This window comes from Narcine bancroftii, chromosome 2, assembly GCF_036971445.1.
Source record: "Narcine bancroftii isolate sNarBan1 chromosome 2, sNarBan1.hap1, whole genome shotgun sequence".
Classification (NCBI taxonomy): Eukaryota; Metazoa; Chordata; class Chondrichthyes; order Torpediniformes; family Narcinidae; genus Narcine; species Narcine bancroftii.
Genome location: NC_091470.1, coordinates 307,804,945 through 307,832,395, shown reverse-complemented (window position 1 = coordinate 307,832,395; position 27,451 = coordinate 307,804,945). Strand labels below are relative to the sequence as shown.

General features: G+C 41.8%; 1 protein-coding gene across 3 annotated transcripts in view; it reads right to left on the bottom strand.

Annotated features, from left to right (window-relative positions):
* prkdc (protein kinase, DNA-activated, catalytic subunit) overlaps positions 1-27,451 on the bottom strand; it is a 287,184-nt gene that overhangs the window by 47,327 nt on the left and 212,406 nt on the right. For 2 of the 3 annotated variants that reach the window (XM_069921531.1, XM_069921533.1), the window contains exons 63-67: positions 26,881-27,089; positions 26,479-26,617; positions 15,058-15,246; positions 10,482-10,706; positions 8,111-8,219 (exon numbers count right to left, since the gene is read on the bottom strand). In XM_069921531.1, coding sequence (XP_069777632.1) covers positions 8,111-8,219; positions 10,482-10,706; positions 15,058-15,246; positions 26,479-26,617; positions 26,881-27,089 — 871 coding nt within the window. The remainder of the gene's footprint in view (positions 1-8,110; positions 8,220-10,481; positions 10,707-15,057; positions 15,247-26,478; positions 26,618-26,880; positions 27,090-27,451) is intronic. The other variant, XM_069921532.1, reaches the window with a different exon arrangement.

The window sequence follows — 27,451 nt, the reverse complement described above, 5'->3', positions numbered from 1 at the left end:
ACAATGTCACACAATGAAAAATAAACAAGAAAAATGCATCATCTACTTTTACACACTCAATCAAGTTGTTTTGTCTTTTTGTCATTTTAGGGGGTGGAGGTCCGAGGCAAGCCCTCTCTGTTATGTTCCATGTATGGTTCCCAAATTTGTTCAAATAATGTGACTTTATTTTTTAAATTATATGTTATTTTTTCCAATGGAATACATTTATTAATTTCCACGTTCCATTGCTGTATTCTCAGGTTCTCTTCCATTTTCCAAGTTGACATTATACATTTTTTTGCTACTGCTAAGGCTATCATAAATCTTTTTTGCGCTTTCTCCAATTTGAGGCTTAATTCCTTACTTCTTATGTTACTTAGAAGAAAGATCTCTAGATTTTTTGGTATGTTATTTTTTGTGATTTTATTTAATATCCGATTTAGATTTTCCCAAAACATACTCACTTTCGTACATGCCCAAATTGCATGTACTGTTGTTCCCATTACCTTCTTGCAGCGAAAACATCTATCTGATAATGTTGGTCCCATTCTTTTAACTTTTGAGGCATGATCTATAACCTGTGTAACCAATTATACTGTATCATGTTAACCTTGTGTTTATTGTATTCTTCATAGTTCCAGAACATAACTTTTCCCATGCTTCATTTTTTATCTTTATGTTTAAATCCTTTTCCCATTTTTGTTTAGGTTTATAGCTTTTTTCATCATTTTCCTTACCTTGCAACTTAATGTACATGTTCGTTATAAATCTTTTAATTATCATTGTGTCTGTAATCACATATTCAAAGCTGCTTCCTTCTGGTAATCTCAATCTGTTTCCCAATTTATCCTTTAAATAGGCTTTCAGTTGGTGGTATGCAAACATTGTACCATGAGTTATTCCATATTTGTACTTCAACTGTTCAAATGTTAATAAATTATTTTCCCCAAAACAATTTTCTATTCTGTTCTGTGTGCCCTTTCTATTTCCATTTCTTCCTGTATTTCTGTCATTCCCAGGACCTACAGGATCCATTCTTTTATAAATTCCTTCATATCTGTGCCTTCCTTCAGACCCACTATTTTTATGTTGTTTCGCCTACTATAATTTTCCAACATATCAATTTTCTAAGATAACAACTTTTGTGTCTCTAATTTTTTTGTCACTTTCTTCCAATTTTCCTCTTAAGTCGTTTACTTCCATTTCTACAGCCGTTTCTCGTTCTTCCACATTTTCAACTCTTTTCCTTATTTCTGTCATGGCTAGTTCTAATATTTGCATTTTATCTTTTGTTCTTTTCACTTTTCTTTTAATTGCACTAAATTCTAATGACAACCATTCTTTTAGTGCTCTCATTCTTGAAAAAAAGCTTTATCTATATTCTGTCCATCCGTTTTACCTTCTATTTCTGTGAAGATCTTGGTCTTCTTCTGTGTCTGTACCTCTGTCTGTGTCTTCTTCGTCTCTTCTTTGTATCTGTATCTCTTCTGATTTTACTGAGGTGTTGCTAGTATCACTTTGTCAGGCCTCTTCTTGCTGGGCCTCTTGCTGTTGGTCCTCCCCTTCTGGCCTGCTCATCAGTCGGGCCTCCTGCTGCTGCTCCTCTTGCCATTCACCCCGTCGACTTTCTTCCTCACCTGGTACCTCACTCCCTCTCCTGCTGCCTTCCTCATCTTCCAGCTGAGAGCCCTGGTGTCGGGCGTCCCTCAACTGGTCGCGCTGTGGTTGCCCGCTCCTCAGCTGATCCCCCCCTCCCATCGGTGTTTTCTTTTACCTTTGCGCACTATTGTTTGGCTCAGAGAGCCATTTTTGCAGTCCACCAGTCGGGGGGTCGCGACTCCACAGAGCCGGCACCAACCTCGGAGAACGGACGTTCTTCACGACCACGGCTCCCTGTTCCTTCGTGCAGGTAAGGCCTTCTTCTTTCTTTTCCGGTGACTTTTCTTCTTTTTTTCCTATTGTTTTTACTTTTTCCTTCTTGGGTGCCATCTTCTTTCTCTTCTCTGCAACTTTATCTTCTATTCCCTATATTTTATATTTGTTGAATTTTGTCTTTTCTTGACTTTTTTTCTTTTTTTCTGGAGAGGGCTGGTTTTACCCTACTGGCAACTACTCCATCACATGACTCCTCATCATTGGGCTCTCTTCCAAGGAAGATGGGACATGTACCAGCAGGATTGTTTGTATCTGAACTGAAGGGGGACGAATATCCGTGTGGGAAAATTTGCTAGTGCTGGTCTGGTGGTGGGTTAAACTAGCCTGTAGGGGGATTGGAATCAGAAGGAGAAGGCTGAGAATAAAGCAGATGGTGGAATGATTGAGTTTTTGAGGAAAGAGAGGCAACTGAGAGACCATAAATGTAGTCAGATGGATGATTTGAAATGTATTTATTTAAATGCATGAAGAATTATGAATAAGGGAGATGAACTTTAGAGCATGGATCAGAATGTGGAATTATGATATTGTGGCCATTACAACAAGGACAGGATTGACTAATTCAGGTACCGGGATTTAGGTGTTTCAGAAAGATAGGATGGGAGATTTTTAAAAAAGGTGGGTGTGGGGGAGCAAGTATCATTACTAATCGGGGATGGTATAGCTGTAGAAAGGGAGGATGCTGTGGAAGGAGTGTCTACTGAGTTGGTGTTTGTGGAAGTCAGAAACAGAAAGGGAGCGATCATTGTATTGGGTTAGTCTATAGGCCTCCAAATAGCTCTCAGTTCATTGAGGAACAGTTAAGTAGACAGATTTTGGAATAGTGCAGAAATAACAGGGTTGTTATTTTGGAAGACTTCAATTTTCCAAATATTGACTGGCATTTTCTGATTGCAAGATGGGGCAAAATTTGTCAGGTGTGTCCAAGGAGCATTCATGACACATTATGTGGACAATCTGACTAGAGTGGCCCTACTGGATCCAGTACTGGGTAATGAATGAACTTGGTCAGGTGACAGACCTCTCAGTAGAGGAGCATTTTGGTGAAAGTGACCACAACTCCCTGACCTTTAGCAAAACCATGGACAAATATAAGTAGCTCAAATGGAAAATGTTGAATCGTGGAAGGGATAATTATGAAGGGATTAGGCAGAAACTGGGGAAAATAAATCAGGAATAGATGTTCTCGGGGAACATATTCTGCTTGGAGTCAGTGACTTGTGGGGTTCCTTAGGGATCCGTTTTGTGACCCCTGCTCTTTGTGAATTTTATCAATGAGCTGGACGAAGAAGGGATGAGTCAATAAGTGTGCAAATAACACAAAGGTTGGAGCTGTTGTGGATAATGTATAGAATTGTCGTAGGTTACAACAAGATAGACCACGACACAGTTGGGTAGAATAGTGGCAGATGAAGTTCAAGCTCGATAGGTGTCAAATGATGCATTTTGGAATGTCAACCTTAAAGGCAGATTGCATGGTTAATGGCAGGATTCGTAACAGTATGGAAGAACAGAGGGACATATCGTGATTCAAATCCACAGCTCTCAGAAGGTTGCCATGCAGGTTGATCAGGCAGTTGAATAGCCTTGTGGAATGCTGGCCTTCATTCATCAGGAGATTGAGTTCAAGTCCTGTGAGGTAATGTTGCAGCTCAAAAAAGTGTGGTTAGACCACAATTTGAATATCTTCTATGTTAAGCTAGACAGTGCAGAGATCCTTGTGGCCCTTTGCCTCAGTGACAAGTACACCATTTTGGATACTGATGGAAGGGATAACCTACGAGATGGTATCAGTAGCAGGTGGGATATTAGCACAAAGATGGTCTCTGAGGCTCATCAGGAAAGGGAGAAGGCAGGTAGAGTGATAGTGGTAGGAGACTCCTTAGGTGGGCTTTTTTGTTGCTGAAAGAATAGTGTGTTGCCTCCCTACTGGGGCCAGGGTCCAGGATATCTCCCAGCAGGTGGAGGATATTCTGAGAGCAGCTGGAGGTCATGACTAACATTGGTACCAATGATAATGGAGGAAAGGGAGATGTGGTCCTGGAGATGAATTCAGGGACTGAGGTAATGTGAAAAGGCAGGACTTCCAATGTTATCTCAGGATTACTACCAGTGCCACTTTCTGGTGAAACAATAAACAGGAAGATCATGCAGATTAATGTGTGGCTAAGGAGCTGGCACATGAAGGATGGATTCAGATATTTGGATCAGTGAGCTCTCTTCCAGGGAAGGTGGCTGCCTGACACCTGAATTGGAGGGGGAACCAATATCCTTGTGGTGAGGTTGGATAATGTTACTTGGGAGGCTTTAGGGTGGGAAACTGAGCAGCAAGGCAGCCAATGGAAGGGTTGAAAGAGTTGGCAGATGCTGGCACAAGCAAGCCTGAAGGAGGAGGACAGTGAATGATCACAAGACTGATAGGCTGGAGTGTGTTTCTTTTAATGCAAGGAGTATTGCAGGTAAGGCAGATGAACTTAGAGCTTCAATCAGTCCTTTAATTACGATATTGCAGAAACACGGTTGCAAAGTGGACAGGACAGGCAGCTCAATGTTCCTAGGTTTTATATGGGGCAGAGAAGGAAGAAAAAGAGCTTGAGGCTAATTAGGCAGTGTGACAGCTGCATTCAGAGAGGACCTACTGTCTCAACTACTGAGGCAGTGTGGAAAGGGACCAGAAAAAGAAAGGTGCAATCACTTTGATACTAGGTCTCCCAATAGCTACCAGGAGGCAGAAGAACAGATATATAGGCAGATTATGGAAAGTTACAAAAGAAAAAGGACTGTCATTGTGAGAGACTTTAATTTCCCCAATATCAATAGGGCTGAATTTCGTGAAGCAGCATGAAGATAGCTCAACCAGAAAGGAGCCATAGTGGACCTTATATTGGCAAATGAGCCCTGCTAGGTGAACAGGCTTTCAGTGGGGGAACATTTTTTTAATGATACAGCAGTGGAATCCCATTCTGGCCATTGAAACCTGTGCTTCCCAATTATAATTACAACCAATTAATCAACCAACCCTGGACATTTTTGAGGGTGGTAGGAAACTGGAGTACCCAGGAAAAATCCACGCACGTCACAGGGAGAATGTACAAACTCCTAACGAACAGCGTCAGATTCGAAACTGGATCACTGGCATTGTAATAGCTTTATGTTTACTGCTAAATGTGTTGCCCGCTTTGAGAATAATAATCACTCTTAAGTTTTGAGATAGTTGTGGTCAAGCATAAGCTTGGGTCTTGTAGAAAAGTAATAAATGGGGGAGGCCAAAATATGAACTAATCAGACAGGGCCAAGTGGAGTTCATTGGGAACAGGTGGTATTGGGCAAGCCCACAAGTGACATGCAGCCATTATTTAAGGATCAACTAATTTGAGTCTAGGCCAGGCATATTTCAGTATGATGGAAAAAGGATAGCAAGGTCAAAGAACCTTGTATAACAAGAGAGGTCATGAACTTAGTGGAGAAAAAAAGGAGGCATATCTAAAGTTCATCGAGCTATAATTAGTGAGGACCTTGGAGGAATATTTTAGATTACGGGAAAGAGCTCAAGCAGGAAAAAAGGGGCCATGGCATGTTCACGGTGAGCAGGATTAAAGAAAATGGCATTTTATTTTTACATTAAAACAAGAGGATGACTCGGGAGACTACTCAAGAACTAAGGAGGGAATTTATGCCTGGTGTCAGAGAAACTGGATGAGGTACTAAACAAATGCTTTGCATCAGTGTTCACCAAGAAAGACATGGACAGAGATATGGCACATAATAGAGAGAATGCTCACGGGGTGAGGATTTTGAGATCAAAAAAGAGGTGGGTGTTGAGTCTTTTGAGGAACTTTAAGGTGCACAAGTCCCCTGGGCCTGATGGAAAGATCCCCTTTTTTGAAAGGGGCAAGCTGAGAGATGGGGGGGGGGGGGGTTGGCAAAGATCTTTTCATCCTCACACATGACAGGGGCAGTCCTAGAGGACAGGAGAGTAACTGCTGATGTAGCTTTGTTCAGGATAGGAATAAAGGATAATCCAAGAAATTAGAGGCCAGTAAACCTCACATCTGTGTAAGGGACAGGATTTATGAACATTGAGAAAGCCAGATTAGGGACAGGTCACCTTTTAACAATTTGAGGTTTTTTTGAGGATGTGACAAACATAGTTCATGAAGATAGGACAGTAGATGTTGACTACAGAGATTTTTGTAAGGTATCTGACAAGGTCCCTCATGGGAGGCTTAATCGGAAGGTACAGGTACATGGGATCCTTGGTGAGTTGATAAATTTGGATATAAATTGGCTGACTCATGGAAGACAAGAGGGCAGTGGCAGGAGGCTGGTGACCAATGGAATTCCACAGGGGTAGGTGTTGGGATAGACATAAATGACTAGGATGATAAAAATAGGTAAATCAGTAAGCATGCAAATGAAACAAAGAGTGGAGGAATTGTGGACTATCAAAAATTACAAAAGGATATAGATCAATTACAGATATTGCTAGAGTAATGGCAAATGAAGTTTAATCCAGACAAGTTTCACTTTGGGAGGTCAAATGTAAGAAGAATGTATACAATTAATGGCAGAAGTCTTAAAAGCATTGACATGCAGAGGGATCTGGGGATCCATAGATTTTTGAAAGTGGCCAGAGGTAGACAGGATAATAAAGGTGTACGGACAGCTTGGCTTCATCGGGTGAGGCGTTATATAAAGGAAGTTATATAAAACTTTGGTTAGGCTGCACTTGGAATACTGTGTGTAATTCTGGTCACCCCATTTCAGGAAGGATATGGAGACTGGAAGAACAAAGAAGGGATTTATCAGGACATAGCCTGGTTTAAGGGTACGAATTAAGGGAAGAGTTTGAACAAACTTGGATTATTTGCCTGTAACATAGGAGGCTGAAAGGCGACCTGATAGAGGTGTATAAAATCATGAGAGACATTGATAGGATGGACAGTCAGAATCTTTTCTCCAGATCAAAAGCATCACACACTGGAGGACATGCATTTAAGGTGAGGGGGAGGAAGTTTAGGGGAGATGTCTGGGAGAAATATTTTGCACAGAGTGGTAGTTGCCTGGAACAGCTGCCAGGAATAGCGGTGGAAGCAGATACAAGGGTAACATTTCTGTTTTCCACATTTCCATATAGCTCAGTAACTTTTTTTTGTAATGGCCTTTTTTTTTAAGTTCAATGTTTCATGTGAAATTCTTAAATTATCGTAAAGCCTGATATACTTCTCCAACTCCATAGAAAATGTCAACATCATCCCTCTGCTCACAACAAATACAAGCTATGGGTGGCATGGATGGCATAGTGGTTAGTGCAACGCCTTTGCAGCGCCAGCACCTGTGGTTCTCCCTGTGTCTGCGTGGATTATCCCTGGGGGCCCCAGTTTCCTCGCATTGTTCAAAATGTACTGGAAGTTGTAGGTTAAATTGGATGTAAAATGGGCAACATGGACTCATGGGCCAAAATGGCCCGTTACCGTGCTGTATGTCTAAATAAGCTAAAGTAAAAAGAATTAACTTTGTTCTCCAAGGCCATGAGATGAATTGTTGGTAATTTCATTCTGAACTAATCTCAAAATTATCTGATCCAAATTAAAAGACAATCTCTGACATAAATGTTCATCTTTATCCTCCGGAAGTGAGAGAAGTTATAATTAATAGTGGTACATTGCTCACAAGTTTGTAGTGTTAATCTTAGAGGTCAGGTCTCAATGATAGATTTTATTTTTGCTTTAACCATGGTGTGTAATACAGTTCGACATGATTCATGTTGGCTTGTCTACCGGGGCCAATACTTTTTAAAAAAAAAAGAGCAACAGATATCATGGAGCTAAAGAAACATACTGCACAATAACAGTTGTTCAGCCCATCGAGCCTGCACCATCAACCACACATTAACACTAATCCTATATTGATCTCATTATTTTCCCACATTCTTATCAATGCCCTCCAGATTCTACCTCTCACAAAAGCAGAGAGGCAATTTACAGTGACCAATTAACTGACCAACTCAACTGTCTTTCAAATATGGAGGAAACTGGAACACCTGGAGGAAATGCATATGGTCATATGAAAATGTTCAAACCCCATATGGACAGTCCCACAGAGGTCCAGATTTGACCCAAATCTCTGGTGCTGAGAGCATTGTGGAACGCTTAAGCTATCAGTCATTACTTTGTCGTGGTTAGATTCTTACATCCTTTGGTGATGAACTGGAGAAAATCCTGTATCTCTGTCAGGGTTTGAAGAGACTGCAACTTGCTCAGTCGACTCTTGTGCAGCAAAACATCAATACTGGAGTAATTCTAATAAAAACATTTAAAATGGCAAATTCATTTATATGATAAAGTGTGTCAAAAATGTTATCATTCTTCAAATGGGTAACCAAAATTAGCAGATGAACTAATTATGGAGCATACCCCCAAGGATTATCTGAACTATTACAAAATCATTTTCTCTGCACTCAGATAACTGTGAATATTTATCATTTATGTTTTTTTTGCATTTATTGTCTCTTCTTAATTCAATTAAATATACTATTACAGTTTTTTTTAAAACAAAGTACCCATTCAGCTGCAGCAAGCAAGGATTTTAGCGTATATATACATTGTACAATATTTCTGACAATCACAATATAGGAGGCAGAGAGTTTTATAGATAGGATCTTCAGGAAGGTGGTTACACTAAAGGTTCAGCCAGTTGGGTGACCACCAGGAAGGTCAGACAGATAGTACAGGAGCATCCAGTGGCTGCTCCCCTCTCAAATAGCTATATTGTTTGAATATTATTGGTAGTGGTGGCTGATGGGGAGGGGTTGGGGGTGGGAGTGACTTGTGCAGTAAGTATCTCAGGAGCAAATGACCAGAGCAGCCAGATCAGTAGCATAACTGTACAGTTGGGTAGATCAAAGATAAAGACAAGCAATGGTGATGATCAGGATCTGTTTTGAATAAAGGTAAGTCGGGGTCAACCTGTATCAATGTGGTTATTTATACCTCTGAAGGAAATGCTTCATTCCAATCAGTGCACGGAGATTGCTTCTCACCACCACCACCCCCCACTAAACGTCATCATTTCGGTGTTCTTCTTTGGAATGCATGTGGGGAGCCCCAGGTCCCCAATCCTGCCGGGAGCCCCAGGTCCCCAATCCTGCCGGGAGCCCCAGGTCCCTAATCCTGCCGGGAGCCCCAGGTCCCCAATCCTGCCGGGAACCCCAGGTCCCCAATCCTGCTGGGAGCCCCACGTTCCCAATCCTGCCGGGAGCCCCAGGTCCCCACTCCTGCCAGGAGCCCAAAGTCCCCACTCCTGCCAATCTCTGTCTGAACATTCCATTCCTGAACACTTTGCATCAAGACTGAGTCTTTTCGAGTAGCTCTTGTTACTTCCACTGCTTATTTTCAATTATTTCCAGAAATGCATGATAAGACTGTCACAGTAAGATTATTTTTGATCTGTATGTACAGTTGCTGACTTACGATATTTTCAACTTAGAGTGGAAGTCCTGGAACTGAACCCCATCATAAATTAGGGTCTACCTGTATATTAAAATGACGCGAAATGTGTTTGAAAAACTTTTTTCTTTCTCAACATTTTTCTTTCGAGTCACATTCCACTTTAGGTGCTCTGTGATTAGTGAGGGATTGCTTAAAGTCGTATGTGGGTGAAAAGATCAAGTTTGAAAACCACTGTTTTAATCGTACCTCATTGACTTGTTATGTGCATGGTTTCATAATTAAAGGAAATGGGCCAATGACAATTTTTCTCAAGCCAAATAATTCAGTAACAATTGGGTCTAGAGTAGTGAATCTCAACCTCCCCTTCCCACTCACATATTACCCTAAGTTATCCTTAACGTGGTATGTGAGTGGAAAGAAAAATGTTGAGAACCACTGATGTAGAGAATTGTTCTAATGTTACATCACCACACTGTTTTCTCTCACCATTGAAATATGTAATGCTAGTACAGCAGGGATAGTGTCTCAGGTCAGTACATGAACTTGGAATTACAGATCCAGGATGCCTGTTAACAGCAATTTCCCCCATTAAATTGAGCTTAATTTTTTTTTAAATTTCCTCAGTTAACTCAATCAAATATCTCAGATTTCATTTTGTTAATGTATCTGCATTCTTCTCAAATTCTTATGGACTATTCTGCACTAACAGGCCAAAATGCTGACATTCTTCTTCACCTACTAGAAAATGCACCAGTTTCCTCCATTAACAGCACTGTATAATTAGTCACAAAGGCACAGACAAGATTACCCTCACATCATCCTTCACCTGTCCCTGCAATCAAGGGTCACCTATGGGTGAGCATTGCCACACAAAAAGCCATGCCAAAGGGATAACACTAAGAAAAGTCGATTGTGATCAGGATCTTTAATGTTCCAACACTTCATGCTTCTTTCCTCCCACCCAAAAAATCTATTTTTGTACATTATAATTCTGACCAACATATAATGAACCAAATGAGCTTTATAAGACTGCACATTTAAGTTTAGCCATATATAGCAAAAAATGTATTGAAACCCAAAGAGGCAGACAAAGATGCATTATTACCTACTAACCTGCATAAAAATGTCTATACTATTATTAGCATAGTATTTGGCACGGTCAAAGTCATCCTGAAGGATATATAGAAGGCTCAGCTCCAGGCTATAGCGACTCTCAATAACAGTCTTCCTCTGGTCCACTTTCATTGCATTGTCAATAAATGTCAGCAAAGATTGGTCAGCTTCACCTAGCTGTAACAATTTTACTTTACTTCGCATCATGTATGGCAAATAAATCTCCTGCAAAAGAAAAAAAAATAAAACCGGATCTCAGAATCCTTTAAATGTGTACACAAACATTAAATTGCAACAATAATTGAATGAAGTCACAGGAGGCTGAAGAACAGTTACAGGGACTTCTTCATGTCAGCAGAATGGGTGGGATTCAAGGACTCAGCTGAGAATCTGAACGATTACACCAGGGCTGTCACAGACTTTATCAAAACAGCAGTGGATGAGTGTGTTCCCACCAATTTGTTCAGGGTTTTCCCCAACCAGAAGACCTAGATGACCAATGAAATCCAGAACCTATTGAGAGCCAGATCAGAGGTATTTAAGTCCAGTGATCCAGATCAACAAAGGAGGAGCAGGAATGACCTGCGAAAAGCTGTATCCCAGGTGAAATGGAGATTCCGGATGAAAATGAAATTAACAAAGGACGCCCGACAGCTGAGGCAGGGCCTGAATGCCAAAACCAAATACTCCCAGAAGAACTCAATGCCTTCCACGCCTGATTTGACAGCAGTAACAATGAAGGAACACCCCTCTGAATACCCACACTATCTGATGATTCCATCCTGCTGTATCTGAAAGTGACACGCGTGCTGCCTTTAGAAGAGGGAATCCAAGGAAAGCATCCAGCCTGGATGGAGTACCTTCCAAGTATTCAAAATCTGTGCTGACTAACTTACCAATGTATTCACGGATATCTTCAACATCTCACTCCACAGGGCATGGTACCCACCTGTTTCAAACAGGCATCAATTATACTAGTGCCCAAGAAAAGCATAGAAACCTGTCTTAATAACTATCGACTAGTAGCACTGACATCAACAGTGATGAAGTGTTTTAGAAAGGCTGGTGTTGAAGCACATCAGCTCCTGTCTGAGCAGCGTCATCGATATATTCCAGTTCGCCTACTGTAGCGACAGGTCTATGCTGGATGCCATTTCACTAGCTCTACTCAAAGCCCTGGAACACCTGGACAATAAAGATGTATTCATCAGTTCAGCATTTAACACCATCATCCCCTCAAATCTGATTAGCAAACTCGAAGACTTGCAACCATGGATCATGGATTTCCTCACCTCTAGGCAATCGAAGAGGATTGATAAGAACATCTCCCCTATAATCTCCATCAGTATCAGAGCACCACAGGGCTATGCTCTTAGCCCCCTGTTCTACTCACTTTATACCTACGATTGTGTGGCTCTATGACAATAACACCATCTACAAAGAAAGGTGATGAATCAGCATACAAGAGGGAGATTGAAAATTTATCTGAATGGTGTATCAACCACAGCCTTGCACTCAGTAGCACCATAACTAAGGAGCTGATTGTTGACTTCAGGGAGAGAAAACCAGAGATTTATAATCTAATAATCATTGCAGGACCAGAGGTGGAGAGGGTGAGCACATTTAAGTTCTTGAGTGTCACTATCTCGGAAGATCTTTCCTGGACACCAAGAGCATGGTAAAGAAAGCAAGTCAGTGCCCTTACTTCCTTAGGAATTTGCGGAGGTTTGGTATGTCACCAGAAGCCCTGGCAAATTTCTATAGAGGAGTTGGAAAGTGTGCTGACCTGCTGTATCATGGTCTGGTATGGGGACAGCCATACCCTTGAGCGTAAAGCCCTCCAAAAGGTAGTGAGCATAAGCCAGGACATCACAGGCAAAACCCTCCCCACTACTGAGAATATCTACAGGGAATGCTGCCATCACAGACAGAGCATCAGCAATCATCAGGGATCCACACCACGCAGCACATGCTCTGTTCTCGGTGCTACCACCAGGAATGAGGTGTTGATCCCCCAAAACTCGCACCACCAGGTTCAGGAACAGCTGCTACCCCTCCACCATCAGACTCCTCAACAACAAACTAAATCAGGGGCTCATTTAAGGAGTCTTACTTGTGCACTTCTGTTTTATTTATTTTCTCCATAATGCAGTTTGTTTACATTCAGTCTTTGTTGGCATTTCTTTATTTGTTTACATATATACACTATGTTCAGTTTTTTTTACACTCGCCCGCAGATAAAAGAATCTCAAGGTTGTTTGTGATGCCATGTATGTTCTCTGACCATAAATCTGAAATCTGATCTGAATGTACTTGGAAATTAATTTTTATTAAAAGGTGAAGTTTGAAATATTTTGAATGATCTTATTGTCATTTTCCCTTCAATGCTAAAATAAGGGACAAGCATATAAAGGTAAATAGTCACACCCTTCCCAAAGTAAAATAACCTAAAACTCAGGGGCAGGGAATTAAGGCAAGATGTAAATTATTTAAAAGGAAGCTGAGGGGAACCTTCACATGAAGGATGGTGGCTAAATGAAATGAGCTGATAGAAGATATGGTAGAAGGGGGTATATTTCTATATTTGAAAGGCATTTAGATAGATACATGGATAAGAAAGGTTTGGAGGGATATGGATTGAATGTAGGCAAATGGAACCAGATTAGTCAACATGGATAGGTTAAGCCAAAGGGCCCATTTCCATGCTGTCGAACATGAGAAACCATACGAGCTATGGAAAGTGATTGACCAGCAAAATACTCCAGATATTGGAATCTGAAATAGAATGGCGGGAGATACTCAGTTGGACCTTAGGAGAGGTTAATTGAACATTTTAGGTCAACAACCTTTTATGAACATCACAGACTATCTTTAGAACTACAATAAAGCCACTCCACTAGCAACAATTCAGGCTTTGTTTCTTATTCCAACTGTTAGTCTAAGTAGGTAAATATTTCTTTTGGGTTTTATATTTCAGTTCTCTAACTGGCACAACGAGAATCTTCATTAGTGGACTTCAATTTCAAGTGCTACATGGCCAAACAGTGAAGAAAAGCGAGAGAGTTTTGGAAAAAACTTTTACATCCTTGAACTGTTGTCTCTATATATTACAATCAGATGGAGGCACACGCTAAAAAAGGTGGAAAAAACACTCACTAATTGCAATTCAATCTGCACAATAATGGTGAAGATCTGGAAAAAGTACTTCCTCTTCACTCCAATTATGTGTACAAGATAAGAGACATTCACTGTCTTATATCAGTATCATTAAATTATGTATCATCTCCCAAAATATATTAGCACTAATGGTATAAAATGCACACTGCAACTTCGAGCACAAAATCAGCAAATTCCACTGGGAATTTTATTAGGCAGAATATTGGTGTATATACATCAGGCTCCCCAAAGAGCATTCTGGTAGGAAAAATACGAGCCTGACGACACATTCTAAAGTTAAATGTGCATTTAGTCAGGCATTAATGACTCTGCTTCCCACTGTGCATTCTTTTGAATGCTGAAAGTATTAATTAACTAGGGCTTGAAGTTTTACTGATGTTTTACTTGTTACATTCAATTTGTTATTCACAGTGGTGGTTAATTGTGGGCTAATTAAACACCTCTTTTTTTGTAGAAAGAAACTGGCACAATGGAGATCAGCTCAAAACAATTGACTCTACTCGACATATGATGGGAAGTTTGAGAGTAGAGTGATATTTCAATAAAGAACCAATTTAGTAATATAGCTTATGTACATTGGAAAGGCCCAATTTATCCTGCTTGGTTAATAGAAATAATACATTCATTATTCAGATACATAGTTGTTAACGTTCATTCATAGTGACAATATAGTATGCATTTTAAACATCAACTCATATGTGTTCTGAATGCAAATACCATATGTAAAATATCTGAAATTATTGTGCATCTATTGTTCCAAAATTTATACTGAAGTAAAATAGCAGACATCTCGAAGTAATAGAATTGATAACTTGTAATACAATGTTGGTTGATTCTTTTGAGATAAACTCAAGCATTCTCTAATACAGGTACATATGGACTTTGGTTCAGTAACATCTTGAACTGAAATGAACACCAAGTGTGAGTAACTTATTTGTAAAATAGTTTAAGAAAGCCCTCTAAAGGCAAGATTGTGTTTTTATAGTGGCTTATTGGATTTTTCCCAGTACTTACACCACCTGCATCCCTCAGGATATTCTTTTGAAATGCTGACAGCATTAATTAATTAAAGCTTAAAGTTTTACTTATTTCTGCATGTTACATTTCACTTTTATACACATCAGTTAATTGGGGTCTAATTGAATGCCTGTTTGATCTGCAGAAAGGAACAGGTGCAGTGAAATCATCAAGAGAAAACTAAATGTGCTCAACTTCAGCACAAAGGTAAACTCAAGTGGTGAGTGACAGCCAACTGTCACAAAATGATGGGCAAAGCTCACAGAAGCAGAATAGAGAATTAAAACTTAAAGCAAAAAAATACAAACCATTGGAGAAGATCCAGATTTCAGTTTTCACAGTCTTTTGCATCTCCATAAAACTCAAAAGCATTTTTACTTACCTGATAGAAAGGATTAGTCCACATCTCCTCTAAATCTACAGGTGTTTTATCACTAACATTGACAATGGAGCAATATTCCAGGGACTTCCATTCTGTCAATTGGTTGTAACACTCCAGAACTGCAATATCCCAGAAGTCTTTCTCTGCATCTGTAGGGTCTCCATCTTCCCACTGTTCTGAGATCAGGGCCTGCAAGATCAAATTTGCAACAACTCCATAATAGAAATAAAAATATGCGGATTGTTCACAAAATGCTCCTATTGCCTGCTAGTGCTAGTCTGTGAGTACAAACCAAGATGTTAAGCATGTGGGACAACTGATATTGTAAGGAACCTGACTAAAAGCAGAGCAGGAATGGATTCTCAGAGATGAAATGTACAGAAGAGATGAGGAAGGGGAGAAAGAAAAAGGAGCAGCAGTATTGGTTCAGGAGAATATTGCTTTTCCATAGTGTTACAGAGTTCCGTGTTGTGTATTGGCCTATGTGTTGTGTGGTTTTGTGTTGGAAAGTGATAGTTTGCCTTTAAGAGCCAAGGTGAAGGTGGACTGCAGAGAGCGGGAGACGGACTGGACATGTGCAGAAAATGATCTGGAAATTTCTGAACTCGGAAGACGAACCACCACTGGGTGTGTTGTGGAGTGGAAGGAGGCCCAAAACATGAGTCATTGTCTGGGAGACAGCTTAGAATGTTGGGCATTTTAAAAGGGAGGATCATTCTGAAGGCAGCCAGAAGGATCTGGCCAAGCCTTTTTCCTCTCTCTGCAAGCAACACAAGAAGACCACTTCGAATTTGGTGCTCTCTCTCTCTCTCTCTCTCTCTCTTTCCCTCTGTGGTGATATGTAATTACACCACTAGGTCACCAGGGGTCATCCTGGTGACCTTGTATATAAAGCAGTCCAGAGCTACAGTCTAGCCTTCCAGGTTTATCTTGCAGAGAGACAAGACCTCTTAGTGTACATATTAGTTTATTAAAGTTGTCTTACACTCGCACTGCTGGTGTGGTTATTGTCAGTACAATTTAATAAAGTAATATGATAGCTACTAGGATGGAAGCTGCTTCTGCTCCAACGCACATTCCTGACCACCTGGAGACTCTTCCTGAGGAATGGAATCCGGGGACAACCAGCACACACGTGCATCCATGGACAGAGACGGCGAGGGACCGTTGTACTGGAATCGTGGTGGAATGTGGGGAAGACCACAGAAGTACAATAGGGCAGGTAAGAAATGGCCAAGAGCCCTGCCTGCCCGTGGGTTTGCCAGTTCAGGCACCACTGACCCTAAACCCCAGTCCAATCAGAAAGGGGCCACTACAAGCACGGGTGGAAGGATCTCCACAAGTCGTGCTCCCGATCATCACGTATATGCAGAATTCCCGACCACTCCAGAGTCAAGGAAAGCAGCCACTGCTACCGTCACTCCCCCAGCAGCAGTTTCCCCAGTACCACGGAGACCTAACGCTATTGCTGGGAGACCTAACGCTATTGCTGGGATCCCCCCCCCCTAAGCACGCTGCAAATGCCCCAAAGCCAGAAATTCAGCCAACAGCCCCAAGCACCCAGGTTACTCCTCCAGCAGCCACAAGCCACACAGAGGCTCTACCAACAGCTCCCAGTACCCCAGGGTCCACCCTTGCTACATCTAAGGGACCAGAGACTGCGGCTTAGTCATGTGCTGCAACCCCAGAAATCCCAGAGCCAGCATGCACTTCAGCTGCTGGCAGAGATGCTTTCTGAATTACGTGGAGGCTGCTGAGGCATCGGATAAAGAGCTATTAATGCTGCTGTTAACGCAGCTGGGAGACCACCCTTACTCCCTTATACAGGATGCCAGGTCCTACCAAAAGGCAATGAGCATTTTACAGAGGCATTACAGTGAGGGGCATAGCGAACTCCACTCCCGGTACAGGCTCATGACCAGGTCCAACAAGTAGGGGAGTCTTCCAGAGACTTTATACTCTCTCTGAAAGATCTGGCGGGAGGCTGCTACTTTAAAGCATTATCAGCTCATATATGTATGCGGAGGACCTTATTAGGGACAGAATTGTTGCGGACATACGGTCCACTGAGACAAGACATCGATTGTTGGAGAAAGGAATGGTGGGGCTAGATGAGGCAGAGAATATTGCAGAAGCTTTAGAAAGCACCAGGAAAGAATTGGAGGAGTACTCACAGGACCCTGGGGCTGGGACAAACGTCGCACTGCTGGACTCTCTAGCCCCACGAAAAGAAAAGTGTGCTGCCTCACAGGAATTCACAGCAGCAGCAGCACATCTTGAAGGTCCCAAGTGCTTTTCCTGTGGACAAAGAAAGCACCCCAGAGCCGTCTGCCCTGCCAGAGAAAATGTCTGTTTCAACTGTGGAAAACTGTGGAAAACATGGTCAGATACAGCAATGAGCTCTCCGAACCCTTCTCCAATGACAATGGCGTGAAGCAAGGCTGCGTCCTCGCACCAACGCTCTTTACTATCTTCTTCAGCATGATGCTGAAACAAGTCAATAAAGACCTCAACAATGAGGATGGTGTTGACATCCGGTACCGCACGGATGGCAGTCTCTTCATTCTGAGGCGCCTGCAGGCTCACGCCAAGACACAGGAGCAACTTGTCCGTGAACTAGTCTTTGCAGACGATGCCGCTTTAGTTGCCCATTCAGAGCCAGCTCTTCAGTGCTTGACGTCCTGTTTTGCGGAAACTGCCAAAATGTTTGGCCTGGAAGTCAGCCTGAAGAAAACTGAGGTCCTCCATCAGCCAGCTCCCCACCATGACCACCAGCCCCCCCACATCTCCATCTGGCACATTGAACTGATTACGGTCAACCAGTTTACCTACCCCGGCTGCAACATTTCATCTGATGCAAGGATCGACAAAGAGATAGACAACAGACTCGCCAAGGCAAATAGCGCCTTTGGAAGACTACACAAAAGAGTCTGGAAAAACAACCACCTGAAGAAACACACAAAGATCAGCATGTACAGAGCCGTTGTCATACCCACGCTCCTGTTCGGCTCCGAATCATGGGTCCTCTTCCGGCATCACCTACAGCTCCTAGAAAGTTTCCATCAGCGCTGTCTCCACTCCATCCTCAACATTCATTGGAATGACTTCATCACCAACATCGAAGTACTCGAGCTGGCAGAGTCCGCAAGCATCGAATCCATGCTGCTGAAGACCCAACTGCGCTGGGTGGGTCACGTCTCCAGAATGGAGGACCATCACCTTCCCAAGATCGTGTTATATGGCGAGCTCTCCACTGGCCACCGAGACAGAGATGCACCAAAGAAGAGGTACAAGGACTGCTTAAAGAAATCTCTTGGTGCCTGCCACATTGACCACCGCCAGTGGGCTGATATTGCCTCCAACCGTGCATCTTTGCACCTCACAGTTCGGTGGGCAGCAACCTCCTTTGAAGATGACCGCAGAGCCCACCTCACTGACAAAAGACAAAGGAGGAAAAACCCAACACCCAACCCCAACCAACCAATTTTCCCTTGCAACCGCTGCAACCGTGCCTGCCTGTCCCGCATCGGACTTGTCAATCACCAACGAGCCTGCAGCAGACGTGGACATACCCCTCCATAAATCTTCGTCTGCGAAGCCAAGCCAAAGAAGAAGAAAAAAGAAGCAAAAGTCTGCAGAAGCACCAAGGCCACAGTCAAGGCCCATTCTCATGCTAATGAGAGGCAGGAAAGCTCTTCTTTCTCCTCAGACAAAGGAGAAGAAGAAGAATGCCATGTGCAGCCGGCCATCTTGGGACAAATGCTACAGAGCAGAGGACACAGTCTTCAGGAGATGAATATGACACCGAGTACTATCAGATAGAAGAACACGAAGGAGCAAGTCCACACAATTTATCTGATGCCACTGTGTGCATCAAAATTAATGATGTGAGGGTAAATTGCTTAATAGATTGTGGAAGCACTGAAAGTTTTATTGACCAGGCATTAGTCAACCACCTTTCCCTCCCCACACGCCCGAGTGAGCACTGGATCCTGTTAGCAGCCAGCAGCCTTGAGGTAAAACAGTTTTGCAGGGTTACTCTAGAAATCCAGGGCACAAAATACAAAGGGTTCAAATTACTAGTACTCCCTCACCTCAGTGCCCCGGTACTATTGGGGTTAGATTTTCAGTGCCAGTTAGAAAGCATTACAATAGTGCACAATGGGCCTCACCCCTCACTACGCCTTACGAAGAAACAACGCTGCAGACTGTCTGTCCTGAACATAGAACCCCCTCCGCTGTTCACACACCTGACCCCAATAGACACAAAGAGCAGGAGTATAGCCCGAGGGGCAGAGCTTTCATTAGGACAGAGGTCCGCAGGCTACTACAGGAGGGCATCATAGAGCAGAGCACCAGCCGCTGGAGAGCCCAGGTGGTTGTAGTAAAGTCAGGAGAAAAACTGCACATAGTATTGGATTACAGCCAGACAATCAACAAATTTACACAACTAGATGCCTACCCCCTGCCATGCATAGCAGACATGGTCAACAATATTGCGCAGTATAAGGTGTTCTCCACCATAGACCTGAAGGCAGCATACCACCAACTGCCCATTTGGAACAGCGATCACATTTACATGGCATTTGAGGCAGACTGTTATCAATTTATGCGACTCCCCTTTGGTGTCATCAATGGAGTGTATTCCTGTTTCAGAGAGAAATGGACCGAATAATAGATGTGTTCCAACTGAAAGCGGTGTTCCCCTACTTAGACAACGTGACAATCTATGGCCACACTCAGGAGGATCATGACACGAATTTAAAACGCTTCTTCCAGGCAGCTGAGGAAAGGAACCCAACATACAACAGGGACAAATGCGTCTTTAGCGCCAGGAAGTTGCCAATCCTGGGCTACATAGTGCAGAACGAGGAAATCAGCCCAGACCCAGCCCGTATGCGTCCTCTCCTGGACCTCCCAGTGCCACACACACTGAAAGCACTAAAAAGGTGTTTGGGACTTTTCGCTTACTACGCACCATGGGTCCCCAACTACGCCGACAGGGCCCACCCACTTATAAAAAGCCTCAGTTTTCCCACTGTGCCCAGCAGCCACCAGAGCATTCAGGGACATCAGTGACCATATCACCAAAGGTACCATGCGGTCCATAGATAAGTCGATCTCATTTCAAGTAGAAACGGATGCATCCGATTTGGCTCTGGCAGCCACTCTAAACCAAGACGGACCCTATAAAGGTCAGAAGTAAGACACTCAGCAGTAGAGAAGGAGGCCCTAGCCATTGTGGAAGCAGTAAGGCACTGGTGACATTATCCGGTGTGCAAACACTTCACCCTCATCACGGACCAACGGTCTGTGGCTTTTATGTTCGATAACCAGAACAGGGGGAGAATTAAGAATGACAAAATCCTGCGCTGGCAGATAGCATTGTCTACATTTAACTACGACATTCTATACTGTATCGCCCCGGGAAACTCAATGAGTCCCCGGACGCGCTGTCCAGAGGGACTTGTGCTATCCTTAAACACATGTCCCAGTAAAAGAGCTTGCACAACGAGCTGGGCCACCTGGGGGTCACTGGACTGTTTCACTTCATTAAAACCCAAAACCTCAATTTTCGGTAGAGGAAGTGAGGTCGATGAACAAGAGCTGCCCCATCTATGGGAATGCAAACCGTGATTTTACTGGCCAGGCAAAGCCACCCTGATAAAAGCTACCAAACCTTTTGAGTGCCTCAGCCTTGATTTTAAAGGCCTGTTCCCATCCAATAATAGAAATGTCTATTTCCTAAACGTAATAGATGAATATTCCTGTTTCCTCTTCGCAATCCCGAGTTCTGATGTATCAGCAGCCACTGTTATAAAATGCCTCCATCCCATCTTCAGCATATTTGGGTACCTGAATTACATACACACAGACAGGGATGCTGCAATCATGAGCGCAGAAGTACAGCAGTACCTGCACGAGAGAGGGATTGCTACCAGCCGCACTACAAGTTAGAATTCCACGGGGAATGGACAAGTCGAAAGGGAAAATGCCACTATCTGGAAAACGGTCCTTTTGTCTTTAAAAGCAAAAGACTTGCCTGTTACTAGATGGCAAGAAGTGTTGCCAGAAACCCTACCCTCTATACGTTCTTTGTTGTGTACTGCCACTAACATGACCCCACATGACCGTATCTTTTCTTTCACAAGGAAAGCCACGACGGGCACAGTGCTGCCTAAATGGATGATGACACCGGGACCTGTTCTCCTCCAGAAGCACTGCAGACCCCACAAAGCAGACCCGCTGGTGGATCAAGTGGAGTTGAGGCACGCGAACCCTCAGTACGCCTTCATCACATTCCCAGATGGAAGAGAAGACTCGGTGGCCACAGGGATCTCGTGCCAGCCGGATGTGTGAACAACGTGGAGGAAACACAGATGTATACGGATCAACAAGGAGCTCAGCAGCAGTCACTAGAGCAGTTGTCCATCGAGTCACCCCAGAGAACTATACCACCCATCCCGGAAATCAGGACCCTGGGTACACCTGCCCCACAAAATATCACCACCCTAGGCTTGATGGCAGGACCTAATCCCATACAAGAGGATCCCCAGCCCACATGGCCACGTGACCAACCAGTACTTCCCACTCCCACACCTCCACTAAGAAAGGCCGAAAGGCAGACCACACTCCCCACCCCTATACCACTACTGCGGAAGTCCAGAAGGCAACGGAAGCCACGAAAAATTTTGGACTTATGAACTTACAAACAAGGGAAGGAGGTCGGGGGGGGGGGGGGGGGAAATAACAATTTTTTTAAGGAGGGTGAATGTGTTGATATGTAATTCCACCACTAGGTCACCAGGGGTCATCCCAGTGACCTTGTATATAAAGCAGTCCAGAGCCACAGTCTAGCATTCCAGGTTCGTCTTGCAGAGAGACAAGACCTCTTAGTGTAGATATTAGTTTATTAAAGCTATCTTATACTCACATTGCTGGTGTGGTTATTGTCAGTACATTCTCAAAGATCTTTTGGCTTCAGTTTACAAAACAAACTGAATTTTGTTTACGATCTTTGCTTCAATTGAGATCGAAGTTTTGTGAGTCTTGTGTGTTTTGTGTCTAAGTTTTATTTCTGTGGGCTGGTTGGAAATATAACTTGGACTTTAATTACATATGTTATATTTAGGCTGGGGAATTTATTAGTTTTACACTATTATAGAAATTTGCATATTAACCAGTGGGCATTGTTATAAAAGGAGGGATTTTGAATTAAAGTTCGAAGGCAAATTTTTTGTTAATAAAGTAATTGTTCATCTTTATCCCTGTGTGATATGCCTTCTTTGTGGTTCCTGGTTTGATCTTGTGACAGTAGAAAGATAATGTGCTGGTACCATCAATGGCAAAATCTGTGTGTTGGTAACAGTTCAGAAACCAAAGTGGTGCTCACCATTGGAAAGATTTGTGAAAAGCAGAGAAATGACAAAAATGTGGAAAGGCAGAGAGCAATGACAATGGTAGGGCCTCAACTATCTGAATATATACTGGGTAGCAATAATAAGAGGCAAAGAGGGGAGCAGTTTCTTTATAATGTGCAGGATCAGGACATTTCTGGCCTGATAAGAAAGCTGGCAATTGGTGAGCATGATCCCAGGGCAAGTGGAGCAAATATTAGCGAGAAAACATTAGGAACTATCAATGGACCTAAATTTTTGGATTTCCTTTTATTTGTGTGGCCAACATATTTTCACGTAGTTTCTAAATTCCCTGAACTTTCAGCAATTAACTTGGTTCCCACCTATGTTAACAACCTGACATCGGTTATGTGCTCTTTTTTCTGTTTTATTTTACCTTCTATTTTTGTTTATGCAGGAAACACTGGGTACAATTCTGATATCTTTTGTTATCGTGGAAATGCAACAAGGTTGTATCAAAACTCATTCACCTTAATGATCCTAATAACAATTTTGAATAGCTATGGGTACAAGAATAAAGAGCACCTAACTTCAAGTGTAAATTAGAAAAGTGTCAAGTTTCAATGTCTGAGAACTGATCTCATCTGAGAAAATCAACATCAAAGTTTAGCACATAAACTACGATTAAAAAAACAGCCTTGAAGGATAAAATGTTTCAACTACATCCTGTGACAGAAAAGATCAGTAAATTAAAGCCAGAGTTCTCTGGTTAATTTAAAAAATGAGTGGAAAATACAGCATGAGAAAGAGGGGGAAAAAAAAATCACAGATGCCAAGTTGCTAACAGAAGTGAGAACAAGGCTAATTATAGAGAGATCAGGGAAGTAGTGAAAAAGGAAATAAGTGAGGCAAAAAAAACCAAAAGATCGCAGGGAAAAACCATAAAGGGAATCAAAACTATTTTATAGGCACATACACAAAAATGGGTTGGAAGAGAAGAGGGTCTTATCAAAAATCAAAAAGGAAAAGGTGAGAAGTTCAAGGCTGAGGTAGTCAGTGTTCATCCTTCCCAAAGAAGATGATGTTTCTGGAGTCTCAACAAAGGAAAATTAATTGATCTGCTTGAGCTAAAAAGAGATGAGTAGGTGGTGGATATGGGATAGAATGAGCACTCGGATCAATCAGGGAAAGCCAATTTCGAATACTAAAATTAAATCAAGTGTTTTTTTTTGGATACATGTTCTTTATGACTTCTTTTATCTTATTCTCCTTGCCTCTACTTGTAAATCTCAAAATTTGTATGCTCTTTAAAATGCTTTCTCACATTCAGTAAATTAAATGCACTAATATCTGCTGATACCTCTTTTGTATATTGCCTCTCCTCATTCATCTTATTAAAATGTAATACATCAAGTTTCACAACCATTCACCTAGATCTCTATCCATGCTGGTACAAACTCCTTTATTCAATGAAGTGAAACAAGAAAAATTTGAAGCCCAAAACGTTGGTTATATATCTTTGCCCTATGGATGCTGTGGGAGCTGCTGAGTTTTCTCCAGCACTTTTGTGTCCTTTATCCCATGAGTTTCCCTCTGTGCATTTTTTGAATGTCGAGGGCATTGATTATTTAAAGCTTGAACATGTGACTAATTTCTGCATGTTACATTTAACTTGTTATTCACAGCAGTTAACTGGGGGCTAAATGAATGCCTGTTTGATCTGCAGAAAGGAACAGGTGCATGTAAGATCATTATGAGATTATTTTACATGCAGTTAATTAGATATTGGAGAAGGATCAATGAGGCTGAGATGATAAGTATTGACATCTGATAAAGTGTCACAAACAGGTTTACCATCAAGGGATAGGCACGGGTAGAAAACTGAGTGGTAATAAAACCAGAATTGGTAATGAGAGGTTGTTTCAGAGACTGGAATTCCTCAGGGATCACCACTAAAGCATGGATTTTCATAAATATGTAGATAAATGATTTGGACTTGAATGTGCAGGGCACTTTTTTCAAATCTACAAATGACAACACTTAGAGAAACAAGGAAACATAAGGAAAACAGTAATGGACTTCCACTGGCTGGTGGAATGGATGGATAGGAAGATGAACGTCAGAGAAATGTGAAGTGTTATATTTTGATAAGAATGAGAAATGGCAATATAAATCAGAGAACAAAGTTCTGAAATGAGTACAAGAACAGAGTATAAAAGTACTGTATATTCCATTCACAGAATATGAAGAGAAGAGGCAAATTTGTTTGGGGGGCCAGGGCAGCAGAAGTAAATTCAAATGCAGCATCTAAAAGGTTAGATGGGTACATTTTGGAAAGGAAATTCATTTATGGAACTAAAGGCAAGGATCCCTCTTACACAGAGACAGTATGGGCTGAAAGGCCCTTTTTCTCCATTGTGACCATTTTAAATATAACCACTGAACTGACATCTCAGTAGAAGCTGAGACAGGCAAAAAATATTGGTAACATTCACAAAGTAAACCTGTGCTTTCAACTTATCAATGTGGTCTTTCTTTCTTTTTTCCAATCTTTTTACTAATCATATTATAGGTAAACAATACACGAAGGGAGTACATTATCAAGAAACTGTGGTCTAAACAGAACGCGTAACTGATCATCATGGTCCAGTACAATTCCGATTATCTGAAATTGGATTCTCCAAAATCCTCATTTATCCAAAACATTTTTTGGAGCTGAACTGACATCACAGGTTGAAAAAAAATTCACTCAATCTGAAATTAGAACGACGATTGTCCTCATTTCAGGTAACTCCCTCCCCTCTCTCTTTCCATTTCTTCTTTACCTTCCACTATTGACTCTCCCTCTCAAACTGCACGCCGCTGTCTCCCAGCCGCAAGCAATCAGAAGAATCCTTTATCCCAGTGTCATCAAGGAGAATGGGCACCAGATGGGAAATATAACACTTCACATTTCTCTGACGTTCATCTTCCTATCCATCCATTCCACCAGCCAGTGGAAGTCTATTACTGTTTTCCTTATCTTTCCTTGTTTCTCTAAGTGTTGTCATTTGTAGATTTGAAAAAGGTGCCCTGCACATTCAAGTCCAAATCATTTATCTACATATTTATGAAAATCCATGCTTTAGTGGTGATCCCTGAGGAATTCCAGTCTCTGAAACAACCTCTCCTGGCATGAGCAGGGCCTCGGTGGGGAGATGTCAGTGATCAGCAGCGGCCAGCATTCTTTTGGTGATAATTAAACATTATTTTAATGCTTAAAAAAGCTTTCCTTGTTGTCTGTTGTTGTTTGAACACTGTTACAAATGATTTGGTGTTGATATTGGGCTGTTTTTTAAAAAATAACCAGTTCTCCAACAAAAAAAATTATCCAACATAGACCAGGTCCTAACCATTTTGGATACTTGGAGTTGTAATGTACATAAAAAATGATTACATCATTGAGGCTAAATCATTGCATTTCTGCAGAGATACACCTGTGAAAATACTTCTGCCTTTATCTCGAGATCTGAAATGATTGCTGGTGATAAGAGGGCAATTCCATGAAGAACAGAGTTCTGGCTGCATGCACACATCAGACAGTTTAGACACAGCAGCATTCCGAGTGGAGGTACTGGGTAAACTTTGATTCTTTCCCATCAGAACTGGCAGGTCTAGCATCCTCTATTTGTTTAAATGCAGATGTTGACCTTTATATAAAATAATTTGGATAAGCTGCTTTTGCATGATCTGTCTTATAATTAACATTAATGGTCTTAACTTTATTTACATTATGTTAAATATATTTATTGTTATATTTTTCTAATGCTTTAGAATAATGTGAATATTCTAAATTGTGACAGCCCATGGTGTCAGAAGGCTTCAGGGGTGGTTTGTGGATATCAAGGCATTCATTCCCTGTTGTGGACTCTGCCATCTATAGCATAATTGCCATTCAGAGGTTGCTTCACTTTGTGGAAGGCAGTTGCAAAGTCAACAGCATTTGTGGACTGAGCTTGCGTCTCGGGCTAGGTGCAACTAATCATTCATCTCCAAACAACTCATTCCTTACAACCACTTTTACCTGTTCGTATAACCGTACAGCCTCCACGTAATTATTCTTAGCTTCTGCCAAAAGGGCTTTTTGAGTGATGGGCTTTGTACCAATTTTTTCACTAAAGATACCATGCAGGACATCATAATCTCCTATCGATCGGTACAATCTGCAAAAAGATCAATGTTCATGCATTCACAGCTTTCCAAAATCACGTTCAAGTAATGATTGATTCATAAATTACCCTGATTGCTCAGGTAATAATATTTCACAATGGACAGGTCAATCCTAGACTCTCAGAATATTCAGAAAGAATTGTGACAAGACAAAGTGGATTTGGATGGAAAAGGAAGATAATGAAGACAACACAAAAAGAAAGTGTGCAATTCTAACAGGTAGTTTCACCATATCACCAATCAAACAAAGGCTTACTTAGCAAGCTCCACCCATAGGTTAGTGTCAGGAGCATGTTGCTTTGTGCCTCGTGCCCTCTTTGCTGGTGGTTCCTCCTGAGGAGTGTGGTGCATCAAACTCAGCTCCAAAAGCAGAATTCCCATTGGTTGTTGTAAACTAACTAAGGAGGTTGAGCTGATAAGAGCGGGATCAAGATTCAGCAGAATTGGGTGTTGAAAGCTCATATCCTTGTAAAACAAAACAAATTAAAACCAATGTTAATCACTTTTTTTCCAATTAAACAGGTACAATGAAACTGATTAATGAATTTATTGCCATATACCTAAATACAATGTACAAATGGAGAAAATTCTTACTACAGCCAAACAGGTATTTGGTAAACAAAAAAAACCTCCAATAGTATGCATTAAATTACTATACAGAAACGAGTAAATATAAAATATAGATAATAAATACAGTATGTTTCCAATTATCCAAAAGCTGCGAAAAATTTCGGCGGTGACATTACATGACAAGTTGTATTTTTTTTTACCTGCTGTACTCAAGTGAGACTCTGACGTGCTGTTAGCGCCATTTTGAATCCAATGGA